Raw genomic sequence first — 25171 nt, 5'->3', positions numbered from 1 at the left:
CACTACGCTTCCGTCTTTTTTTTTTTTTTTTTTTTTTTTTTTTTTTTGTCTGTCTGACTGGAGCGGCTGAGCCTCAAAGTATCCAGGTGGCTTATGACTATGAAGCATTTTAATAAGCTCTGTGAGTGATGGATGTAATTGGCGTGGAAGGGCACCTTTGATGCCTGATGGATTCTACAGGGATAGCATTGTGACACCGTCCCCCAGACCGACTCATGCAATCCAGTGGCTCGGCATGTGTACTGAAGTTACTAATTGGAACATCCGCTCCCCTGACAGAGACGCGAAAGAGAGAAAGCCGTTAATTACTTCTCTTCATATCTGATGATGAAATTTTCCCTTTCCTCCCCTCCTTTAGAGGACATCATTAGCCTGTCATGGTGGATGAACAATACCTGGATTCCTTTTAATGCACACACACACACACACTCTCTCTCTCTTCTGGACTAGTTCTATTTTTTTCTTTTTATCTTCTCTTTAACAACATCATTGTATTTGAATTGAGCCTGTGCTATAATGAATAGATAATGAACTTGGTCACCAGCAAGTGTGAGTCGTTGTCTGAGACACACATTTTTAAAGGAGACCTCCTTGGAAGGCTGCAGCCCATGGCTTCCTGGGACTCAGGGAGAAGCTTTATATCAGCTTTCTACAAGGAAGAGGAGTCGTGTGACACTTGGAGCCTCTTGCCTTTTGAGCCATGTTTTACCTATGGCTTTTTATGTATACGCATGGCTGTCAGTTCAGCGCATCCACCTCTTCAGTTCTTGCAGACTTATCAAGAAATGCTAGAACAGGCCTGCTGAAGCAAGAAATAGAAACAAGTTCACTGAGTATAACAGCAGAGACGACCATAGAGATTGGAAAGTGTATTGTTCTGGGTTTGGGGGTTGGTTTGTTTGTTTATTTGTTTGTTTTTGGAGACAGGGTCTCACTAAATATCTCTGGCTGTCCTGGAACTCATTATGTAGACCAGGCTGGCCTTGAACTCACAGAGAACCACTTGTTCCTGCCTCCAGAGTGCTGGATTAAAAGTGTGTGCCACAAAGGCTTGTTTTGTCTTGAGATCTGAGACTGTGAGCGATCAGAGCTGCACAGTGCTGAACACCTTCGAGGGTTCTACATTACCTTGTCACAGAAAGCCAGGTTCCTTCCCTGGACATTCAAGGCCTTGACCTTCTGACCCCTGACTGATTCTCCAGCCTTCTTTTGCCCCACTCCCCACAGATGACTTCTTTCCAGTGACTGGGCTATTCCCTGCACCTCAAATACATCTTGCCACAGTGCATCCATATGTGCCTGGTAGCAGTAACCACATACACAACAGTAATGCCTAAGATCAGAACAGGGCTGAAAGCCTCTGTTGTCATCACAGCCATCCTGAGAACGGGCAGAGTAGAGACATTCCGTGTGTGTGTGTGTGTGTGTGTGTGTGTGTGTGTGTGTGTGATGCAGGAATACAGGGGCACAAGTGTGACATGTCAGCTGTGCTGTTATGTGTATGTGTCTATGTGTGAGATGCAGGAATACAGAGGCACAGGGATGTCATAGCAGCTATGCTGTTGTGTATGTTTGTATAGTGTGTATATAATGTATGTGTGTATTGTATGTATAGTGTGTGTGTGTGTGTGTGTGTGTGTGTTAGCATGCACGTGATGCAGGGTTGCAGAGCACAGGGGTGATGGACCCATTGTGCTGTCTGCTATCCAATCTGATTTCCATTGCTATAATGAACACCATGATCAAATCAGAAAGGGTGTGTCTGGCTTCCATGTCCATAAGTGAGGGAAGTCAGGGCAGGAAGTCAAGCAGGAACAAAGGCAGGAGCCACGGAGGGAAGTTCTTTGCTGCCGTCTTTGCCTGGCTTGCTCAGCTTCCTTACACAACCCAGACCTACCTGCCCAGGAATGGCACTGCCCATAGTGGCCTGGGTCCACCTGCATTAATTAGCAACTAAGAAAATGTCCCATAGACATGCCCACAGGCCAACCCTCAGCTGAAGTTCCCTCTTCCTAGGTGACACTAGTTTATGTTAAGTTGACAAATACTACTAGCCAAGACAATTTCACAACAAATATAATTCTTTTCTTCTTTCTTTTTTCCTTCTTTTCTTCTTTCTTTTTTCCTTCTTTTCTTCTTTCTTCTTTCTTCTTTCTTCTTCTTCTTCTTCTTCTTCTCCTCCTCCTCCTCCTCCTCCTCCTCCTCCTCCTCCTTCTTCTTCCTCCTCCTCCTTCCTCCTTCCTCCTTCTTCCTCCTCCTCCCTCCTCCTCCCTCCTTCTCCTTTTCTCCTTCTCCTTCTTCTTCTTCTTTGTGGGGGTGGGAGGGGTGGGCAGAGTCTCATGTAGCCCAAGGTTGCTTCAAACTTTCTATGTAGGCCAGGATGGCTGTGAGCATCCCATTCTTCTGCCTCTGCCTTTCAATGCTGAAAACACGGCATGGACCACCATGCCCAGCTTAACTCAGGACTTTGTGCAGACTAGACAAACACTCCATGAACAGAACTCTCTCCACGGCCTAGCTTTTGGATATCCGCGTCTGTTGTTTACGGTTTTACTTTAGAGAAAAGCTGTACACTGCTTAAAAGCATGGTGTAGCAAGCTATCAATTCTTCTGTCTGGAGGGAGGCTGGGGGCTGGGGGACCCAAATCTGAGGAGATTTTGACACAGTTCCCTGACCTGAATGACCTCCTCCATCTTCTTCTCCCTTTCTTTTCCCCATTGCTACCTCTCCTCCCTGTACTGGGGCAAATGGAGCCCCAAAGAACATCTTTGTGGGTCTCCTTAGTCCCTGGGGTAGGAGTTTTCTATATGTAGTAGAGTCAAAATGAGCAGAACGCCAGATCCTGGCTTCATTCCTTTAGTCAGATCTAGGAACCATGACCCCATCTAAATCATTGCCATGTTTAATCTTAAAAGGTCAGCTTGCTGCAGGCTAGACTCTCCTGGAGGAAGAACTGGATGAGAGATGACCTAGCTCACATTGATCTGTGAGCACATCTGTGGGTGCTTGTCTTTATAGCTAGTTGTGCCATCCAATGTGAATGGCCCAACTCTCCAGCCTGGGCCTAAACTGTACCATTCCAAAAAGAAAAAAGCCACTAGCTAAGCAAGTAGACCACAGGGTGTACTCATTTCTCTCTCCTCTCGACTGTAGATATGGTGTGACTGGCCAGTGGAGTGACTAACTGCTGGTGTGACTAGCCGCTGGCGTTCCTTGGCTTGACTTCTTCAAAATGATGGACTAGAATTGTAAGTAGAATGAACTCTCTCTTCCCCTATGTTGCTTTTGGTCAGGATGTTTCTTCTCATTGAAAAAGAATGTGCGTGCACGTGTGTGTGTGTGTGTGTGTGTGTGTGTGTGTGTGTGTGTGTGCATCAAATCCTCTAGCTTGGAGTTACAGGCAGTTGTAAGCCATTCAAGGTAGGTGCTGGGATCAGAGCACAGGTTCTCTCTCTCCTAAGAGCAGTCATTCTGACCGCTGAGCTGTCTCTCCAACGTTGTCAGGGAGTTTATCACAGCAACGGAAACAAAATGAGGACAAATATCAGAGTCTATTTTTAGAACAATGCCACGTGTAGTTGGCTATTGGTGATTTATGAGAACGTCTTAAAGAGAAACACTACATTTATTTAATCTCACACTAATAGCAGGTATCAACAGCCCATCAAAAAGGGGTGGGGGGAATGTCCCCACCTCCAAACTACTCTTCCATGAATGTGGCACCTCGATACTTTGTGTTCAATCTGCTAAGCACTGAGGGAAACCTTGCTTCTCATGCTAGTTGCTGAGAGGAGAAATTGCCCCCATGCTGAAGGTCCTCTGAGTGATACGCAGGATCTCAGAGAACGGGCACCGCGGTGGGTATGGGAGGTGCCAGGCCCCAGAGGAGCCATGTGCTGGCAGCAGGTCAGCCGCCATGGCTCGACAGGCCACTTTCCATTTGAAAATGCTCAGTGTGAATAGGGGTGATTGTGTGGCTGGGATTCCAGCGGTGCCCAGCATCCCCAGCGAGGTGGGATTTACTCACCCCCGTGACCGAGGGTGCTGGAAAGGGTTTGGCAGGAGCCCTTTGACAATATTTGCCTGTTTTCTGCTGGAAGCAGCCTTCAGATCATGTGGCCCCGATTCTTTTTTTGCTGCTTGGCAGTTAGTTATTTGTTCTCAGAGGAGGCCTGGTGTCTCCAGGGTGGTGGGGAGGGGGCTCTGGAGGGGAGGGGACAGAAGAGAAGCAAATCACTCCTAACCCAGTTCTAGTAGCAAGCCAGGTTGTCCTGGTGGGGCAGAGGGGATGGGTGCTGTCAGCTCTCCCTGAGGGCTGCAACTGTCGCAGGAGACAGAGGACAGCCTGAAGGACAGAAACGCCTCAGACAGAAGGTTTGTGTGTGTAAGTGTTCTGTGCTGCAGGTAAAGCAGAAACTGTCTGACAGGCAGTTTCGCAACCCTGTCACCATCCCACATGTAGGTACCAGCTATTATTGTCCTGGCTTGCATAAAGGGAGTCCCACGTGAAAACCTTCTTTGGGGTCCTGTCTATAAATCAGAGATGAGATTTGGACAGACCTAAAATCCTCACCAAGAAAAAATCCAGGAAGCTCAATTCTGCTGCTGCTCTCCATAAAGCACCGAGTGCCACTTACAATGAAGTGATCTCTTAATCTTTGAATGTGTGTGTGTGAGAGAGAGAGAGAGAGACAGACAGACAGACAGACAGACAGACAGATAGACAGATAGAGGCAGAGAGGAGAATGAGCAGGTGTGCATTGCCATGGCAGGTGTATGGAGGTCATTTCTGTCTCACCCTGTGGGTTCCATGGTTCAGACTAGGGTTGCTAGGCGTGGTGGCAGGTGCTTTTGCCCACTGAGCCACCTCTCTATCCTGAGGTTAATTCTTTATTAGCTAATCTGGTGTGACATCACTAATCTGTCATGACATCACTCATCTGGTGTGATGTCACTAATCCACTGTGGTATCTCTAATTTGGTGTGGCATCACTAATCCACTATGGCATTACCAGTCTGGTGTGGTATCACTGATACACTGTGACATCACTATTCCACTGTGACATCACTGATCTGGGTGTGACATCAGAATGCTCTTATAAGGAATAAAGCAAGCTCTGAATCTATGGAATTTGGCTGATACTATGAAGCAATAGTATAACACATGGTGTGCCTTTTATAGAGAGAATATAAATAAAATAAAAAATTAAAAACACACAGTGCTTAACTCCCACAGGTACTTGCATATAATGCAAACATTCACACATCTTAAAGAAAACAGTTCTTTTTAAGGAAGAAGCAAAAATCTATACTGACAATGGGCTTTAGCCTAATTTTCAGTTTATTTTTTAAACAAGGAAATGTGTTATTTGCACTAATAGCAGAAGAAACAGGGGGCACTTTTGACTGCATTAATATCCTGGCTTTTCTAAGATCCAAACAAAGTATAAACGGTGAGCATTACCCAAAGGAGAGAGAGGAGTGTGCAAAGGTAGGCAAGCGTCCCTGGATTTTTGGACAGATCACTAATAAATCAGCTCAGACTAATCTCTGAGTTCCCAGGCAGCCAGAGCGAAAAGGGAGACACACGGTAAATCAACTGCTGTTATCTGCAAAACGAGGGATGGGTCCAGTTCCTTTGGAGAGAGACAGCTTTCAGACTGAAAGTATTTTTTAAAAACATAATTAGTTACAAGGACATTTTGTGGTGAGTTTAAGTATGACTCTTCGTATTCAAGTTTAGAGGAATGGTCCCACACATAACCCCCTACCCTCACCCCCATCCCCCACTTCCACTTCCCCCTCTACTTCCCTTTCTACTTCCCCTCTCATCAGTTTCTGGTGTGTGTGTGTGTGTGTGTGTGTGTGTGTGTGTGTGTTGAGACAGGGCGTCACATGGCTGCTCGGACTTGATAAGGCAGAGGCTGGCCTTTAGCTCCTGGTCCTCCTGCTTCCTCCGAATACACTCATGGGTAAGCAGCATGAGCCCCTCATCTGTATCACAGCGCTCGCTCCTTACAGGCTGTGCCACCTATGGTACCTTGACCAAGCCCAGCCTGCTCCCTTCCTGGAATGCCTTTGCATGTGACCAGACAGCACTCATGAATAAGGTCACAACCGGCATGGGAAGTGGGTTTCTGAGGCTGAGTCCCCGGAAGAGGAATCTTCCTTGGCAGAACATGAATACTGCCTTTCCCAAAGCATTATGTCCTCCCACTGGCTTAGGTGCAGTGGTGGGTGTGGGTGGTGATGGAGGCAATTAAAGGCTTAATTCTTTGCTGGGCTTGACAGAGGCTCATCTCTGAGAGGACGTGGAGACCTCAAAACTGCCCAAGCTGTCTCCTGAAGCCAGAGTCACAGTCTCTTCCCAGCCCAGCTCCTCAGGAATCTGCTTCAACAACAACGAGACATGTGGAACCTGGGCACAGGCTGAACACACTACTATATGCTCATCTTGTAGAGTGGAGAGCCCAGCTACAGCCTCAGGGCACTGTAGTGGCCATGTCTGGATGTTCCTCCGGCCCTAGCTTCCACAGGTCAAGGTGTCAGAGAGGGTTTGCTGTTGTTATACATCTCTCCACTGAAGCATCACCTCGGAGATGCTTTCCCTTACTGCTCACTAGAATAGAGCTACCCTCTAAGTCTCTACCCTCTAAGTCTCTCACAGCTGAGACCACCGGCTGATGTGTACAAGGTCCCTTTAAAAAAATACCACTGTGGATGTAGCTCAGTTGGTAGAGTGCTTGCCAAGCTTGCCCAAAGCCCTGGATAAACCGGGTGTAGTACCTGGCTTACACTGTAATCCCTAAATGCAGGAGGTAGAGGCCAGAGAGAGTTCAAGGCCAGCCTGGGCTACAGACCCTATCTCAAAAACAAACTAATAAATAAATATTTAGATAGATAGATAGATAGATAGATAGATAGATAGACAGACAGACAGATATACATAAAAATTGTATGATTCTGCTTGTCCAGCAGTCCTCTTTTTTATCCCATTAGGACCAGCCGTGACACACAGTAGGTATTCACTAAGCATTGCTTGAATTTAGTTAATGACTGAAGCTATGTTAACATGCAACAGAAAGGAAATTGGTGTTGGATTTAATATTCCTAAATATACACATTTTCAAATCTGTTTTGCTCCATGTCTGCATGGGATGAAATTGGTTCTAGAATGTTCCACCTGACCTTGTATTCCAAAGCACAAATCTCTGATGGAGAACCAGATGCTGCAGACATAGAATACAGGAAGGAGGCCTGTCCTGTTCTGGGTGACCCTTTGGGGACTCATACAGAAGGAGTGTGCTGAGGACCTGTCTACATGGCACTGTCTGAGCCAGGCAGGTCATCTTCAGGATGACACAACTCTTACCTCCATTGCACTAGTATGTAAACTGAGGCAGAGAAAGGCTGAGGACCTGGCCTGAGGCTGGCAAGTGACACAGCTGGGATCTAACTACAGTCTGATGTCAGAGTCAGATGATGCAATCTCACCATTCCAGGCAGATGCTCAAGAATCACAGAAAAACAGGTGTCACAAGAGGTGAGTGGCTAGGGGAAATCCATTTAGAATCCCTGCCCCACATTTTCAGCAGAGGTGGGAAGAACAGGATCTCATGTAGCCAGGCTGATCTCAAACTCACTACGTGTAAGGGAGAAGCTGAATTTAACCCTCTTGTTCCACCTTTCACATGCTGGAATTACAGGCAAGAGTTACCACATGTGGTTTATCACATATTGGGCATTGAAGCCAGGCTCCCTGTACCTAGGGCAAGTGCTCATCCAACTGAGCCTCATCCCCAGGTGACAGGCTTCTGGCTAATTCTTGCAGAGACAAGAGGAAGATAAGTGAGGGCAGGCATCCCGAAGGATGTCAGCTCCCGTTACGAGAGTGTCAGCCATCAGCTAGCTCTGTCACCAGATAACACAGGTGGCTTCCGAGACTCCTTTCTAGACCTTTTGCTTGTCCCCCTTATGTGTCTTTCTTTATGTGTGTTCTTTCTCATTGAAGTTCTGCTAGCAAGCTGGCTCTGGAGACTCCTGGATGGAGACCTGAGATCTATCTAGGTGCCTTCTCCTCTGCTGTCTTTCCTTCCTCTCTGCATACATCCACCCAGAGACTAAACCACAACACAGTCCTCATAGCCACTGGCTTCTTTTCTCCATCCAATCCTTCAGCTTCCTCTTCCCAAGAACCAGGTTGGCAGTTAGAACCCCAGCCAGATTCCTGGCTCCTCCCACTTAAAAAGCAGTGGCCCACCAATGACATGACGTAACTGTCTCAGTGTTCTTTCCTCCTATGGAAAACGGACACAGCAATAGGAATGCCATTGACCTAGATGACATAGAGCAGGTAAGAGAACCCCACTCAGGAGCTGGCATGGAATTGATGTGATACCTTCCCTTCTCCAAACCTGTCCCTCCCCTTGACTTCTGGGTTCCTTTGAGTTCACTGAGCCAGACTGCTAAGAGAAGAAAAGCCTTCAACCGCCAAAATTCTCTAGGACGGGCCTCATGTCAGAGGCTCAAAGCCACAGCACAATGTTCAAATAAAGCTTTGAGAAGAAAGCCCCTCTCTCTACATTTCACCAAGTCCAGGAATTTCAAATAATAAATGGAAAGCCATTTAGAGGATTGCTTTTGCTATTGTTGTAGTGTTAGAATAATTATATTTCCATCAACTATTAATTTACTCTGGGCTCCTAGGTTAAAAATGGACAGAATCTCATTTCTACCATTTGTTAAAATTCCATCCATTGTAATAACATATCCTATTAAAACTCAATTAACAACAGTTACATAAAATCTAATCCTTACCAGTATCTTGCTAATAAGAATAAAATTTACTTCCAAAGAAAAGACATGGGAAAACTCAAACTGCCAGGCTCCATTTGAGGTGAGCACTTTACCTGCAAACCAAACCGATTTCTCGAGGGTTAGTAAATAAGCATCACAAAGTTGAAAGAGGCAAGTGATAGCCCGCTCTAGCTAGAAAGATCTGGGTGGCTCACACTTGCCGAAAGTGGGCACTTACCATTGCAGGGTGGCCGGCGTGGAGTGGGGCTTGGATGCTCTGTTATTTTCTTTTTCCTCATCTGTTAAAGGAAAGAAAAAAAAGAAGCTGACTTCAGTTGGCAACGGGAGAGGGGGAGGATCAAAGGCTCCTCAGTAAATTCCAAGTTTCAAAAATGGAGGTCTCTCTCGAACGCTGACCCCTTGAAACAACGACGTCTTGGCAGTCCCAACACGCTGGCCTCATCATACATCGGTACAAAGAACACAAGCAAAACATACTTTTTTTTTCAGACAAGATTGCACTGTGTAGCTCTGGTTACATTGGAACCTGGAACTTACTGTGTAGACCAGGCTAGCCTCAAACTCAGAGACTCCACCTGCTTCCTGAGTTAACTAACTCCACCTGAATTAAAGGCATGCACCACCACACCTGACCCAGAAAACTGACTTTCTACAGGAGACCCTTAAGTCTGTTTTTCTTTATTTGACAGCTACAGGTGAGTTGGACAAGCTGCCCTCTGTCATCACTCACTGCTAAGAGGCTCCTCACCACTAGTGACTTGACAGACATTTTGGACATCTGACTCCATGATTTGAGGACTTAAGAATGCATCATCTGGGGCTGGAGAGATGGCTCAGTGGTTAAGAGCACTGACTGCTCTTCCAAAGGTCCTGAGTTCAAATCCCAGCAACCACATGGTGGTTCACAGCCACCTGTAATGAGATCTGATGCCCTCTTCTGGCACATCTGAAGACAGCTACAATATACTTACATATAATAAATAAATAAATTAAAAAAAAAAAAGGAATGCATTATCCTCACTCACTGCTGTGGACTGAAAGTTTGTGGCCCTCCAGTATTCATTTAGAAAATTAACCTCACCCTGAGCAGGTGTTTGGGGGGTAGGCCTTTGATTCCCTTGTGAAAGGGTCAGAGCCTTTATACAAAAACCCCAGAGAGCTGTCTTGTCCATTCTGTACTTAGCACATGCTAAGAAGGAATGTGGCTCCTTCCTGGAGCCATACCTCAGCCACTGCAGCCTTCAGAAACAGTTTGAGGTCTTTTATTAGAGCGACTAGGACACACTCGGGTGTTCACCATATTATGCTTCTTGTGACCCCAACAGAACAGGCAGTTTAGGACTGTGACAGCTGTGTAGGAGTTCGGGACTGCAGTGTGGGAGGTGGGGTCATCCAGCCTCCTTTGTAAAGGACTGGACAATGAGGACTTTAAGGTTTTCAGTACAAGAGGAAAATCGGAAATATTTTTGTAGAAGTTTCTTTTGACAGGGTTCACATTGACCTCAAATTCATGGCAACTATTCTGCTTCAGCCTTCTTGAGTGACTTAGAATTTTTATAACAAGAAAACAAACGAATATCTCATACACACACACACACACACACACACACTCGTTCATGTGCACGCACAGAGAGAGACATACACACAATTTTTTTCAAAAACTCAAAACAGTAATAGTAATCACTAATATTATAGTATGTCTACCAATGAGAATAATAAAGTTGTCTGAGGTGGGTTCTTAACATTTCTCTTCATTGGGATTCAGTTAGCGTTCCCTAATATCAAACATCAAAAAGGTTTATCCGTAAAGGCCATTCAACTGCTGGCCTACCAAAAGAGCCATCAGACTAGGTCAGACGCATAGGACCCTGACTGGTAAGTCCTTCCATGTACTAGTCAGAGCAATACTTAATCTCTGCTTACTGCAGGACAAAAAGCCTTCCATCCACGTCTCAAGGAGAATTATGAAATGGGAGAGTCAACATAAGATTTCTTGGTCCACTAATTTAATCCAAGGAAAGTGCTACAGACTCAGATAGTTTCAAAAGAAAACTATATACATGTATGAAAATAGCATGATAAATTTCATTACTTCATACACTTAATACATGCTAAGAATTTGGTTTTTAAGAAATTGGTTGGTGAAGTCATGCATGCCTGTAATATCCAAACCAAGGTAGGAGGGTTTATGGTTCAGGGTCAGTGGCAGGAGATGATTCAGAAGGTAAGAGTGGTGTGTGTTCGATCCCTGGAACCCCATGGCAGAAGTAGAGAACAGGCTCTTGGACATTGCCCTCTGACCTTCATATGCATGCCCACCTCTCAATAAATGTTAAAAAATAATACACAGCTAATCTGGTACACAGTGAGACACTGTCTCAAAGATGTGCAAAGCCCTGGGTTTTATTCTTAGCATCTCAAACAAACAAACAAACAAAACAACAAAAAAATAGGGGGGGGGGTGGAGAGAAAGAAGCCACATTGGTCAAATCCCCAAATATACTGAACAAAAATTGGCACAGAAAACTTACACGGAAAAGAACTAATACAAACAACAACGGAGATGGTATGAGGTGCTGATGACAAGCAGGGGTGTCTGTTCTTTTGACATTGTGACATTATGTTGTCATCTACAAAGTCTATGCTCAAGAACTATGCACTTAAACTGCCTCTGCTTTTGTGCCAGGCCACATCTATGGTTATACTTGGGCAGCATGCATCCTACAACAGGCTACAGGGTGGGCACAATCTGACCTACTCTTTCCTAAAATCTTAAAACTGTTTCAATAAAGTTGAATCCAGAAAATACTTTCTCCATGAAAACAGATTATCGATATAATTGTGATTAAATAATTGGGTCAAGAAAATATTTTTTTCCCACAGTTAAATGGAATCTGTGAGAAACTCTCAGGCTAGTAAAGGAATGGTTAGGAGACAGCAAACTTGTGAGTGACAGAGAGAAGTTGAGGGCACAGAGAGAAGGCAGGAACTTCTGAATTCCATGCTGCGCCTCTCATTATTAATGGGCCCCAGATTGGCCACCTCTCTGTTTCATAAGCCAGAGCCACTCCTCAGCTAATAAAACCTGTATCCATTGGGTATTCTTTTTCTGTCACCCAAACCACAGTATTGATACAAACCCTAAGAGCTCTCAGGTGCAAAAATATCAGACTACTCAACAGAGTCAACACCGTCTAGTCTCCTTTGTCACCAGAGCCCTTCTAAATGGTTCTTGTGGGCAAGCATCAGCTGTTGGAAGCCTCACCAACACTAGCCAAGACAAGAATCACACACATCTGGTTCTGTCCTGCTGTCACCCTCTGCTCATTTCCCGCTTGAACAGGCTAGCCCACAGTCATCTCTCCTTGAGAGCTGGATCACTGAGAAGGGTAGCGAGCATCCAAGTTACCTTTGTGTCGCCTCTTTCCAGGGCCTCAGTACTTGACAGCTTTAAATCTGCTGTCTACAGTTGGGTAAAACCGCCACTACCACAATAAGAAAAAGATGGTTTTATGGCAGATTAGAGCATGGATCTTTGGATGTCATAAGAATAGGAGGATGGAGAGATAGCTCAGTAGTTAAGAGCACTGACTGCTCTTCCAAAGGTCCTACAACCATCTGTAACAAGATTTGATTCCATCTTCTGGTGTCTGAAGACAGCAACAGTGTACTCACATACATAAAATAAATAAAATAAATCTTTAAAAAAAAAAGAATGCCACCATTAAACATGTAGTGTAATATTCAGCTTCTGTAGTTTACAAACTGGAAACAGGAAGGAACTACTTGGATTTTTGGAGAGGAAGTCAAATTGTAAATAGTGATAACTCCCAGCGCTGGTGTGTACACTGTAAGACTGATGTTCCGCAGCTCCAACCACCCAGTGTCAGTGCGTCTTGTGGAGCATCTGAGCTTGGTTTCCAGCATTCCAGTAGTGGCTCACAATTCTCTATAACTCCAGTATAAGGGCATCTGACACTACAGACACCAGCCACACACATGGTGCACAGACATGCAGGCAGGCAGACACTCATACACATAAAATAAAAATAAGTATTTTGGCTTCCTCTTCCTGTAAGCAGCCAGAGGTGATCTGTGAAGATGGTTCGCTACTCTCTTGACCCAGAAAACCCCACAAAATCATGCAAATCAAGAGGTTCAAACCTTCATGTTCACTTTAAGAACACCCGGGAATCTGCCCAGGCCATCAAGGTTATGCATATCCTCAAAGCCACCAAGTATCTGAAGGATGTCACTTTAAAGAAGCAATGTGTGCCGTTCTGGCGGTATAATGGTAGAGCCGGTAGGTGCGCCCAGGCCAAACGGTGGGGCTGGACACAGGGACGGTGGCCAAAAAGGACTGCTGAACTTCTGCTGCACACGCTTAAAAATGCAGAGAGTAATGCTGAACTCAAGGGTTTAGGTGTAGATTCGCTAGTCATTGAACACATCCAGGTGAACAAGACACCTAAGATGCGCCGACGACCCTACAGAGCTCATGGCCGGATTAACCCATGCATGAGCTCCCCCTGCCACACTGAGATGATCCTCACTGAGAAGGAACAAATCATTCCAAAGCCAGAAGAGGAGGCTGCACAGAAGGAAAAGATATCCCAGAAGAAACTGAAGAAACAAAAGCTCATGGCCCGGGAATAAATTCATCATAAAATAAATGCAGATAAAGTAAAAAAAATTTTTTTGAAAATATTCAGCTATAGAAGCTGAATATTACACTACATGTTTATTGGTGTCGTTCTTTTTTTAAAAAGATTTATTTATTTTATGTGTAGATATATACATATATGTATATTTTAAAATATCAAAATAATACTAACATTCTTTGAAATAGCACTGGGGCTAGACACTGTGCAGTGCTCTCTTCAGCCTACCTCATTCCATTCCTCTGGTCATGGTTAGGAAGAAGTTGTATATACTTACAAATTAAAAAACAAAGTTTTGTGGAGACTACACAACTCCCCAAGTCCAAATGGTTGGTAAAAGTGGGCTGGGGCTTGGTACTGGGCCGTAGGGTGACTGACTATATTTAGGCAAGAACTGTCCCATCCAAAGCCAGTATGGGCCTTTGATCTCATCGCCAACCAGATGCCTTCTGCCTCCTGGGCTCCTCCCACCCTCTGGGCCATTTGTGTCTCTATGCCCAGCTCTGAATGCCTAGCCTCCCTCCCTTAACGGGGGTCACTCCCAGGCCTGACCCCTAATCCTAATTCTCCTGGAGGACTGGTTGCTTCTACCAAATGTTAATTGAGTGCCTGCTACCTATGCGGAGTGTAAAGGCTGAGAAAAAGCAGACACAGCTTCTAACTCTCTTGAGCTCCAACTACCAGCTAAAAAAGGAAGAGTTAGTTTTCTTCAACAGAGTCTCACTGGGTATACAAACCACACTAAAGGACAGGCCCCATACCCAGCAGCAGAACCTCAATGCAAAATAAGCTCAATGGTATTTTTGGAGGATTTTTGTTTTGTTTTTATTTTGTTTTATTTGTTTGTTTCTCCCTTAAAAACCTTTTGCAAATATATTATGGTTGCCGGCTTTCGCTTTTATGGGTTTTTCTGAGTGTGCAGATATGTCTCAATGTCTATGTGTCTCTTGTGCTTTTTCTTTGACTCTTTTTTTTTTTCCCTCTTCACTTGTTTTTTCCTATCCTGGTTTGTTTATATTTTATCTTATTGTTATCTTTTAGATGTCTCCTTGTATTCTAATGGGGGAGGGAGGTTTGGTGGGTAGGGAAGTGGGGGAGGATCTGGGGAGAGTTGGGGGACAGGAAATTGTAATCAGAACATACCATATTTTTAAAAAATCTATTTTCGCCGGGCAATGGTGGCACATGCCTTTAATCCCAGCACTTGGGAGGCAGAGGCAGATGGATTTCTGAGTTCAAGATGAACATTACAGTGTACATGCTACTGAGGTCTTCCCTGAGCCTCTCAAAGTTGCAGCTTCTCCAAGAGGGTCACCACCCAGGTCACTGTCCTGCACAGGGACTCATAGAAGACAGTGGTCCCATAGCCGCCTGTCTTCTCCCTAGCAGAGCCCCCACTTCAGGGTAGAATTACTGTTCCATGACTGTATTCCAGCTTCTGTAACGAAATGCCATAGACTAGGTAGCTTCTGAACAATGAGGTGTCTATTTGCACACTTCTGGACATTGAGACACTCAAGATGGTCAAGGCGCAAAAAGATTCCACATCTGGTGAGGGATCTCTTCCTGGTTCACAGGAGCTGTTTAGCATATGCAGTGCTCCCCAACCCCCACTCCATGGCAGGATGGGCAAGAAGCTCTCCGCAGCCTCTTTTATAATGGCACTCATTCATTCTTGAAGACCTCACCCTCACCCTCATGCTCTAGCCCCCCCTCCCTAGACCTCCACCTCTAAATACCATCACTTTGGGTTTCAAGTGTCAACATTCAAATTCTGGATGATGTAAGCCTTCAGTGGACAGCTGCCTTGCTGGGCTGAAAGTTCAGAAGGCACAGACCCTGCTCGGGGTATCTCTGGTGCTAACATACAGCAGAGGCCCAGAAAGTATTTGTGGAATAAAGAGATGATTGGATAATACCAAATTAAAGGGTGAGCCCTTCCGTCTGGCTTCAGAAAGCACATGGAATACCAGCACACGAAGGGACATACATGGAAGACTTGTAGCATGCCAAGAGTATGCAAGCCTTTCATGAAGCCTGTTTAGTTTTCACAGCTGCTCTAACAAGCAGGTGAGTTCACACACTCACACACACACACACACACAGAGCATCTATGGTGTTTAGGGTTCATCAGTGTGAGAGTTGATGTTATTAGCTAATAACCATGTGTTATTAGCATTTTCTCCTCTTACAGAGGAGAGACGAGAGGCTCAGTGAAGTAAGCCATTTGTCTAAGGTCATGTGGATGTTGAGGGAGGGAAAGCAATGAGCACATCTTACCCTTGTCGAAACCTCCCACACTCCGCATCCATGAGCCTGGCTTTCTTTCCAGCTTGCAGTAATGGACTGGAGGCTTAAAGAACATAGTTTCTGCCTGGTTGTTTTTCCCCCTAGTGGTTTAGTCCCAGTGCTGATTTAATTTGCCATATCTAGGTATCTGTTCTAGGCTATTTCCTGCCTGAAGACCGATTGGTGAAGTTTAATGTGATGGGAGAAAGTCTCTAAATTAATTACCTCTCCAAATCAAAAGAGGAAAGGTTCAAGTTCATGCGGGTCTTGGGTTTCACTTCCAAGTTCTAATTCTATTTCCTTCCATTGTGCTGGTCTGCCCACACCTGGCCGGCCTCACCTGTTGGGAACAGGCAGTTGGCCAATGTTTCATTCCCCCTAAGTCACCTCCTTCTCCATCCACCGAAGAGCCCCAGCTGGTGAGCAGGGTGTGTGGTAAGCAGGGCTCTTGGCAGTGGCACCAACCCTTGACAGCAAATCCATCTCCCTGTGGGAACAGGGCTCAGTCCCAGACACAACAGTGATGTTGGCAGTATTGTGCTGCTTCCTCTATAGCCTCTGTTTAGGGCGGAGCCCATCTAACTCAGATATGGAACCTGAAAGCTGTACAAGAAAACTTTCATATATTTTCACCACAAAAAAAAATTTTTTTTCAAAACTTTCTGTGTGAGGGAACAGAAAACGTGCCATGATTTTCAAAGACAGTGGCTCACTTGGAAAAACCACAAACACAGTGTGCGTCGTGGGCTCATCTGCCCTCCACACATAAGCAAGCTCCACAGAACCAGGAGGAGAAAGACCCTGAGCCCGGAAGGAGAACTGCCTAAGCATGTTGGTAGGCGTAAGAAGTTAGCCACTGTGGTCCATCTTCACATCTGTGAATGGCAGATGAGCAGGACACATTGGTCCCCTCTCTTCCGGAGCTGGACGCGGGCATCTGTTTGCCTGGGCATTTTTTACCTTTTCTAAAGGCTGAAAAATTACCAACAATATGCTAAATGACTAAGCCTGGAATCAGAAAAGGGGAGGAGGTCTGTAGACCTGGGAGAGGGCTATCCTAGAAAAGGGAAATCCCTCAGGCTGAAGACCTCAGTCAGTGTAACCCAAGGAGGGGGCAGGATGCATTTAGCATTATAAACACGACTAGTCTGAGCCAACTTGGCACATCAGTCTTTTTTATTTATTCATATTTATTTATTTATTTATTTATTTTTGGCCTTCTCTGTAGGTTGATGCCCCACTTTGCAACTTGTAAAATAAATGGTTTCACTTTCAATACTCAGGTCTCCAGTATTCTTATTATGAGGAAGTGTGTCTTCATCAATGGAAAGAGAAACACTAATATTGCACAGGTCGCTTATCAGACTGGTAAAATCCCACATGAACGCCCCAGAAGTCTGCCACAAGCCTGAGAAGCAAGAACCGTGCCTCAGAGAGGATGTGGAATCGGTCCCCCCTCCGCCCCCCGCCCGGAGCACAGGGCCCTTTGATAGACCTTGCTGAAATCTCAAATGCCCTTTAAGCAGGAGCCTCACACCTGGGTTATATCCAGACGCATGGGAATGATACAAATTTAGGGCTATCTATCATTGCTTGCTTGTAATGGAAGCTTGGGGGAAAAAAACACCAAAAAAACCAAAAAACTTATTTTTTTTTCTTTCTCTCTTTTTTATTTGAGACAGGGTTTTATGTAGCCTAGGCTAGCTTCAAACTTATGACATAGCCAAGGATGGCTGAGAATGCCTGGTCCTCTTGTATCTACCTCCCAAGTGCTGGCATTATCGGTGTGTGCCTGGTGATCCCTGTCTTACCAACACTGAGCACTCCTGGGCTAACCCGGAATGAACACATCAAGTCACAGCCGTGTGCATGTTTGTATAAACACCATTTGTGCGAGAGAGAAAATAATGACACAGAACTGAAAGGAAGTTGAGTGAGCTGAGTGGAGAAAGGGGAGACTTTCACTTACAAAACCTTGAAACAGGGAGCTACCTTGATAGAACAGCCCTGTATCACGTCACCTCGTGACCACCATGGCTTCCTATGATGTCACACTGCTAAGCGCTCTCTGTCACTTCTAGTTCTTTGGAAATTTACGTCAAATGATGGGGCACACAGGTGAAAGGATGTCTTGCTAAAGCAAACATGTAAAGACTGTTTTCCCTAAAGCAGGCACTTTTCCCTGAGGAGGACAGACAAGCGGGCCAGGGAGGAAGGAATTGGTGGAGCATCTTAAATCTGTATTCTGGTGCCTCGTTGGCAAACTGACAGCCCCGCATTCTTGCACTAAGGCTGCAGCTGACACCCAGGAAGGTGATCCTGTTCTTCAAAAGCAGCCATAGGCTGACAGTAGAACACTTATCCAGCATACATGGCCCCGGGTTCTAACTCCACCACCACAAATGATGATAATGATCATGATGGTGGTGGTGGAGGTGGTGGTAAAGATTAAAAAAACGCTCATGGAGATTTCCCTGTAGGAGACACCTCTTGTTTCTGACATTAAGGCAATGTCTAGCCTGGGCTACTATCTGAGCTCTCCCTGCCACTATCAGGGAGATTTTTGCCCACAGCTTGATGGACTTACGAAGCAGTCCATCCCTCCCCTAGCCTGTCTTCTCCCTATCGGATAAAGCCCAGCAATCTTCGTATCATTCTTTCCCTGTTAGGAATGTCAAATGTGATTTAACAACAGTTCCTGTTCTCTGGAATCCCCCTTACGTAGTTACAAGGCCCCAAACTGGGTAATAAACTGAGGGACCCTGAGTGAGCTGAGTGGAGAAAGGGGAGACTTTCACTTACAGAACCTTGAAATAGGGAGCTACCTTGATAGAACAGCCCTGTATCACATCACCTCGTGACCAGCATGGCTTCCTATGATGTCAGGCTGCTAAGCGCTCTCTGTCACCTCATGGTGAGTCAAGAGGATCTGAAGGTAAAGGAAGGAGCCAGCCTTTGGGATAAGGCCAGCCTCTGGGAGAGCCACCATCAGAAACTGGAAGAAAGAGAGAAGAGCGGACTCAGAGTGGACCAATTGGAGGGGAAAGAGATCCCGTTCCCCAAGCTACAAGGATCATTTGTGAGCATGCACCTGGTCTGTCAGTACCAGGGCAGAACAGAAGGTCGTGGTTCCTAATAAGATACAAGCTGGAGGCTAGAGTCCTTTGATGCTTAGGTAGTAAGAAAGGGCAGCCTGAAGGTTTGAGACTGCACAGACTCTAGTTCCCAGAGAGAGAAAAAGAGTTCCGAACCATCCCATTGGCATCTTGCTCTTTGGAGCTATCTTGTCACCTGTGTCTCTTCAGTTTCCCCTGTGACTAATACAGCAAGGCTTCACCTCATCTTTTCAAACCTGCACCTTGAGGGGAGCCCTGGGAGTGCCCTCTTGGTTCTAAGACTGCACAGTAGCCTGAAACCACCACCTCAATGGGCTTCAGAGGCACCTTAGCCATCAGACTCGCAGCTCCTTCTTTGGACTGCTAATCATCCCATGACATCATTTCCATGACGTCAGAGAAGGAAATAAAGCCAGGCAGGAACGTGGAGGCAGGAGCTGACACAGGGGTCATGGAGGCGTGCTGCTTACTGGCTTACTCTTCCTGGTTTGTTCAGTCTGCTTTCTTATAGGACCGAGGACCACCAGCCCAAGGGTGGTCCTACTCAAAATGGGCAGGGCCCTTCCATATCGATTGCTAATTAAGAAAAATGCATGCTGGGTAGTGTGGCACATGTCATTAATAGGGGAGGTAGAGGCAGGAAAATGTCTATGAGCTTGAAGTCCTCCAGGTGTATGGCATGAATTCCAGAACAGCCAGGACTACACAGAGAAACACGGTCTTAAAATACCAAAACCAAATCTAATCAAAGAAAAACCAAGAACCAAGAAAAAAGAAAAGGCTGTCTGGGCTTGCCTGCTTACAGCCCAGTCTTCTGGAGACATGTTCTTAGTTGATGCTTACTTCTCTCAAATCTCTACAGCTTGTGTCAAGCTGACATAAAACTGCATCACAGGGCCAGAAGCTCACATCTCCCGGCCTGTTTTCCATGCCTTCTTTCAACTCTCTGCTTGGAGCAATGGAACTCCAAACCCAGCTCTTGGATTTCTGCCTCCTGCTCTTGAGCATCTTCACAGTGAACAAGACATGATAGAAAATGGCGGCTGAGGCGCCTGGGGAGAAAACCCAGCTGGTGAAGTGCTTGTCTCCAAGCCCGGGGATCTAAGTTCGATCCTCAGAACCGGTGCTTTAAAGCATGCCGAGTAGGTCGAGAAAAGGGCTAGAAGGAAGAGGGACTAACCACAGCCTAACAAGCATCGTGAGATCTGCAATCAAGAAGATGGGCTAGCCAGAGCCTAACAGAAGCATGAGATCTGCAGTCAGGCATTCTCGTATAATGTTTCCAAAGGAGGGAGCAAAGGGCAGAAAATAGATCTGAAAGACAAGGACTAAGACAGGCACAGATCTGATGACAACCGTTAGATCAGAGAAACACTGCTCCCCATGAAGAAAAGTCCTATGTGTGGGCGCTACCTCTATGCCACTGAAAAGAGAAGGCCGAGAAGATAACTTTAACAGCAACAAGAAAACACCACACTGCATTCAGAGAAATGAGGGCTCCTCTGTAGATTCACACCCAAGAGACATGTTTTTTTTTTTTAATATTTAGAAGATAATTGAAATACTAACTTTAACATGTTGACAAGAAAGTCAAAAATTCAAATCCCACACTGACCTAGAATTTTATATCCAGCATCCTTCAGAAAAATACCAACCAATAAAGACCCCTGAAGTGACATGCGCCACACTGCATTGTGCTACTACAAGCATAGAACTCAGGAAAACAATCTCTTCGCACACATGAAAAATGATCCCAGAACTGGCAAAAATAAAGAACTGAGGGAGGGGGACAGAGAAGCAAATCAACAAAAATAAATATCAGGTCTCTTGTGGTGTCCGACATACTTAGATCAGAAGCTCGCTCAAGGGCGGGCCTGGGAGGTCAGCATGAGGTCAGTGGACTAAACGCATGCTCTCATGCTGAGCATAAGGTGAAAAGGAGCAAGCCAAAGCAGACATAGTAAGAGGATTGCAGTCCCCAAGATTTCCACAATGGTGTGTGTGTGTGTGTGTGTGTGTGTGTGTGTGTGTGCGCGCGCGCACGCACATTTGTGCACATATGTGCACATGAGTGTAGTGGTCAGAGGTTGACACTGGGTGTCTTCCTCAATCACTCTCTGCTTAGTTTCTGAGTCAGGGTCTCTCACTGAGCATAGAGCTCAGCCATTTGGCTAGCTGGCTGGCAAAGGTGCTCTGGAAGCCCTTCTGTCTCTGACCCACAATACTGAACTCATAGACACCTGTGGCCACACTACTCTTGAGAGAGGTACTGTCAGTCAAACTATAGTCCCTAAGCTGTGCAGCCAAGCACCTTAACCTCTGAGCCATCTCCCCAAACTAGGATTGCCTCTCTAAAAGAATGTCTGCTTTGAAAATGAGCTGAAGAAAGCATCGGTTTAAACAAGCCTTCCATAAACCACCCTCAGCCCCACAAAAGACAACACTAAGTATGTTGCTAACACTGCTGACCAAAGTAAGAGAGATCTTCAATAAAGGTGAAGATTATCAAGTGACTTTTTTTTTTATAGTTTTAGAGACACACACACTCAAAACAACAACAACAACAACAAAAAACCCAGCCAACAACAACAACCAGCCTGTGGCAGTTTGGTGGCAGAGGGCTTGCCTGGCCCACACAAAGCATTTGGGTCAATTCCCAATACCACACAGAACAGTGGAACAACCTTCATCGTAGGGCTAGAGGAGGGGCTCATTAGCAGAGTGTGTGCCCTGAACATATGCAACTCTGGGTTCCATCCCCAGCAACAAGCAAACAATACCAAAAACCTTACTCCTGAATTTAGCAAAATCAGAATAGAAAAATGAAAAGTACACTATAACAACCCAGAAAGAAGCTGGGGTAGTTGGGGAAAAACTTCAAGGCAAAATATATGAGTAGATGTGATAGAGGAGAAATGTTTGATGATGGTGATGATTGATAAGGGAATATAGCAATCCTAAATTTCTCAAGAAATTAATATTTTTAAGTTAAAAACTAACAAAACTGAAAGGATAATTGGAAGCAATTACAATCAGCTGGAACTTTAAATACATTTGTCTCCAAACCAAGAAGACAGCAGGATCTTTAAGGATGTGGTGTGTGTGAAGAACACGGCCATCCAGCCCCACCTGACTGACGGCCAAAGCATCTTCCTCCTTGTGGCATTTGCCAAGACAAAGCCTGCGCTGGGACAGGAAGTGAGCCTCAACAATTTCAAATATTGACATTGTACAGAAGATGTTCTACAATACGGCAGAGCTAGGTGAAATTGGGAAGTGGATGACAGCTAAGCAGTGGCAAAGGCTTGGAGAGTAAGCTGTGGGCCTGGGGATATGCCACAGGCAAGAGAGAGCATCACAGCAGAAGGCTTAAAGCAGGTCACTGCTTTATAATGGAAGGTAACACACACGATGTGGAACACAGGGCCAGGATGTAGCTCAGAGCGGGATCATGTGCCTAGCATGCATGAAGCCCAGGTTCCGAACCTAGGAGAGAGAGAGAGAGAGAGAGAGAGGGAGGGAGAGGGAGAGGGAGAGGGAGAGGGAGAGGGAGAGGGAGAGGGAGAGGGAGAGGGAGAGGGAGAGGGAGAGAAGGGGAGGGGAGAAAGGTGGAGGAAAGGAAAAGCTATGGCATACAGCTAAACTGTGCTTCGAGGGAAATTTATAATATTAAATGTATATCTTAGAAAAGGCTGAATCAATTATCTACCCCAAACTAGAGAAAGTCAACAAATTAAATTCAAAGAAGAAAGGGAATAAATAAGGAACAAAAGAGTAGAAATAAATGCAAGAGATGAGGGGTAAATCAAGAGAGATCATAAAGATGACATAAGAGATGGAGGGAGAGTTGGGACATTTGCCATGTCTGTCAGGGTTTCTATTGCTGGGATAAAGATCATCACCAAAAACAACCTGGGGAAGAAAGGGTTAATTTCAACTTCTATCTTATCTCTTCATTGCTGAGAGAGGCCAGGGCAGGAGCCTGAAGGTAGGGACTGAAGACAGAAAGGAGCCTTGGAAGGACACTGCGTACTGGCTTGCTCCCCATGGCTTGCTCAGCCTCCTTTCTTACATGCCCAGATCCATCTGCCCAGCAGTTGACTCACCCACAATGGGTTGCACCCTCCCACGTCAATCAATAATTACAAAAATGTCCTACAGGCTTGCCTATGGGCCAGTGCTCTGGAAGCATTTTCTCAACCATGGTTCCCTCTTCTCAGATAATTCTAGCTGTGTCAACTTGACATAAAACTAGCTAGTACACAGATAAATGTTGAGATACAAACTATACATTCTTAAAAATAACAATTTGTTAAAATAGGAAAATGATGGTTACCCACTTAAAATATTTAATCAGATGTTAAACACCTTCCTTCAAAGGAAAACTCAAAGATTTCCTTCATGAGGAATTCTCATAGTTAAGAAGGAAGCAGCTTTCTTACAGGCTTCCCAAAGCAAATGGAAAAGTGGAAGCGTCACACCCCTCCATGAGACTTTCACGAGTTTCACAGAGAAATCTGCTAAGGACAGTTATAAAAATCACAACCAATAAATGTCATCAACATAGTCCTAATAACAGCAATAATACTAAGCAATAATTAACAATTATTCAGATAAAACCAATTACTGGGTGCAAAGCACTTTTTTTTCCAAGCCCTTTCCACATTTTTATTCATTAAATTCTCAAAACTTAAAATGCTGGTATTACCCCTGTTATTCCCACTTTAGGACTGAGTTAACTGAAACAGAGAGAGGTATAGACTAGTCGTCAGTATAACCCAGGAATGCATACTCCAAAAGGTGACACTTCTGACCAAGTATATAGTTTATTCAAGGAAAGCAAAAATTCTGTAATCAATGTAATTCACAATGTTAACAGAAAACAAGGAGAGAGACACATGGCCTTTGCAACGGATGCAGAAAAAGATATTTGGTGAAATTTAACAACCGTGCATGTAAAATCTCTTAGTGTGCTAGGAAAAGAAGGGGTTTTCTCAGTCTGAAAGAAAGGATGTAAAAATCCACATACAAAGAATCCTCTTTGAAGAGACTCACTAAAAACGCTCATAGATTGGTCTGGGAGCAAGACAAGGATGCCTGGCTCACCTCTTCAACTGGGCATCACTCTAGCGGTCCCAGCTAGTGCACCACAGCACAGGAAACAAACAAACAAACAAACAAAAACAACGCAAAAAGATTGGGCTGGGAGTGGGCTCGTGAGGGGGCTTGCTTTCTGGGCTTGACAGCCTAAGTTCAGTGCACATGGTGGAAAGAGAGCCGAAAGTTGTCCTCTGCATGGTGTTGGTACAGAAAGAGACACTTTGATCAATGCAATCGAATCGAAGACTCAAATAAACCCACATACCTATGGACATGTGATTTTGGTAAAGAAGCCAAAACAATGTAATAGAAGAAAAGAAAGCATCTTCAACAAATGATGCTGGTATAACTGGATGTCTGCATGTAGAAGAATGCAGATAGATCCATATTTATCACCCTGCACAAAACTCAAGTCCAAGTGAATCAAGGACCTCAACATAAGACCAGATACACTGAATTCTCATAGAAGTGGGAAATACCCTTGAACGAATTGGCATAGGACACAACTTCCTGAACAGAACACCAATAGTTCAGGCTCTAAGATTAACAACTGATAAATGGGACCTCATGAAACTGCAAAACTTTTGTGAGGCTAAGGACACTGGCAAAAAACAAACAAACAAACAAACAAACAAAAAAGTTGTCCTCTGACCTCCACATGCCCGCTGTGTAACACTTAAGCACACACACACACACACACACACACACACACACACACACACACATATATATACACACACATATATACATATATATGTATATCCTTATACATACACACATATATACATGCATACATAAGCAAGCAAGTAAAGAAGTAAAGTAATAAATATATAAATAAATATGATAAAATGAACTTTTTAAAAGGTAGAGATAATAAAAGAGAAATAAGCACTGTTGCTATCTTTGGGTGGCATGATGTACATTTGATATTCAGACAATGTGGTCAGTCATAGAGGTATATTACTGTAATCCATGACAAAAGAAGAGGGGGCAAGAGCATGAAAAGTTTCAGGTTACCCAGGAGACCATAACAAGACTGTCTCAAAACCTCAAGGGCTCAGCAGTTGAGTCCCTGCCTAGCATGCGCGTGACTCTGGTTTTGATCTTGAACAATCCCAGAAAGCAAATTCATAAGTCAACTAATTATCTGTACCTGATAAAACAATTACACTCTGGTGTGATAATGG

General features: G+C 44.9%; 1 protein-coding gene and 1 long non-coding RNA gene across 9 annotated transcripts in view; one reads left to right on the top strand and one right to left on the bottom strand.

The window, feature by feature from the left end:
• Positions 1-9675, top strand: part of Gm40728 — a 69553-nt gene extending 59878 nt beyond the window's left edge. Inside the window, exons 3-4 of one of the 3 annotated variants that reach the window (XR_001779833.1) lie at positions 3155-3249; positions 9508-9675. This is a non-coding gene — a long non-coding RNA (predicted gene, 40728). Of the gene's footprint in view, positions 1-3154; positions 4996-9105; positions 9477-9507 lie in introns of those variants that run through there. The other 2 variants (XR_001779834.2, XR_871914.3) reach the window with 2 other exon arrangements.
• Rfx4 (regulatory factor X, 4 (influences HLA class II expression)) overlaps positions 1-25171 on the bottom strand; it is a 150503-nt gene that overhangs the window by 98915 nt on the left and 26417 nt on the right. For all 6 annotated transcript variants that reach the window (XM_030245278.1, NM_001024918.1, XM_006514115.4 and 3 more), the window contains exon 3: positions 9036-9096. In XM_030245278.1, coding sequence (XP_030101138.1) covers positions 9036-9096 — 61 coding nt within the window. The remainder of the gene's footprint in view (positions 1-9035; positions 9097-25171) is intronic.

Source organism: Mus musculus, chromosome 10, assembly GCF_000001635.26.
Source record: "Mus musculus strain C57BL/6J chromosome 10, GRCm38.p6 C57BL/6J".
Lineage (NCBI taxonomy): Eukaryota > Metazoa > Chordata > Mammalia > Rodentia > Muridae > Mus > Mus musculus.
The sequence above is the reverse complement of the archived record's forward strand: the minus strand, read 5'-3'. Positions and strand labels throughout refer to the sequence as shown.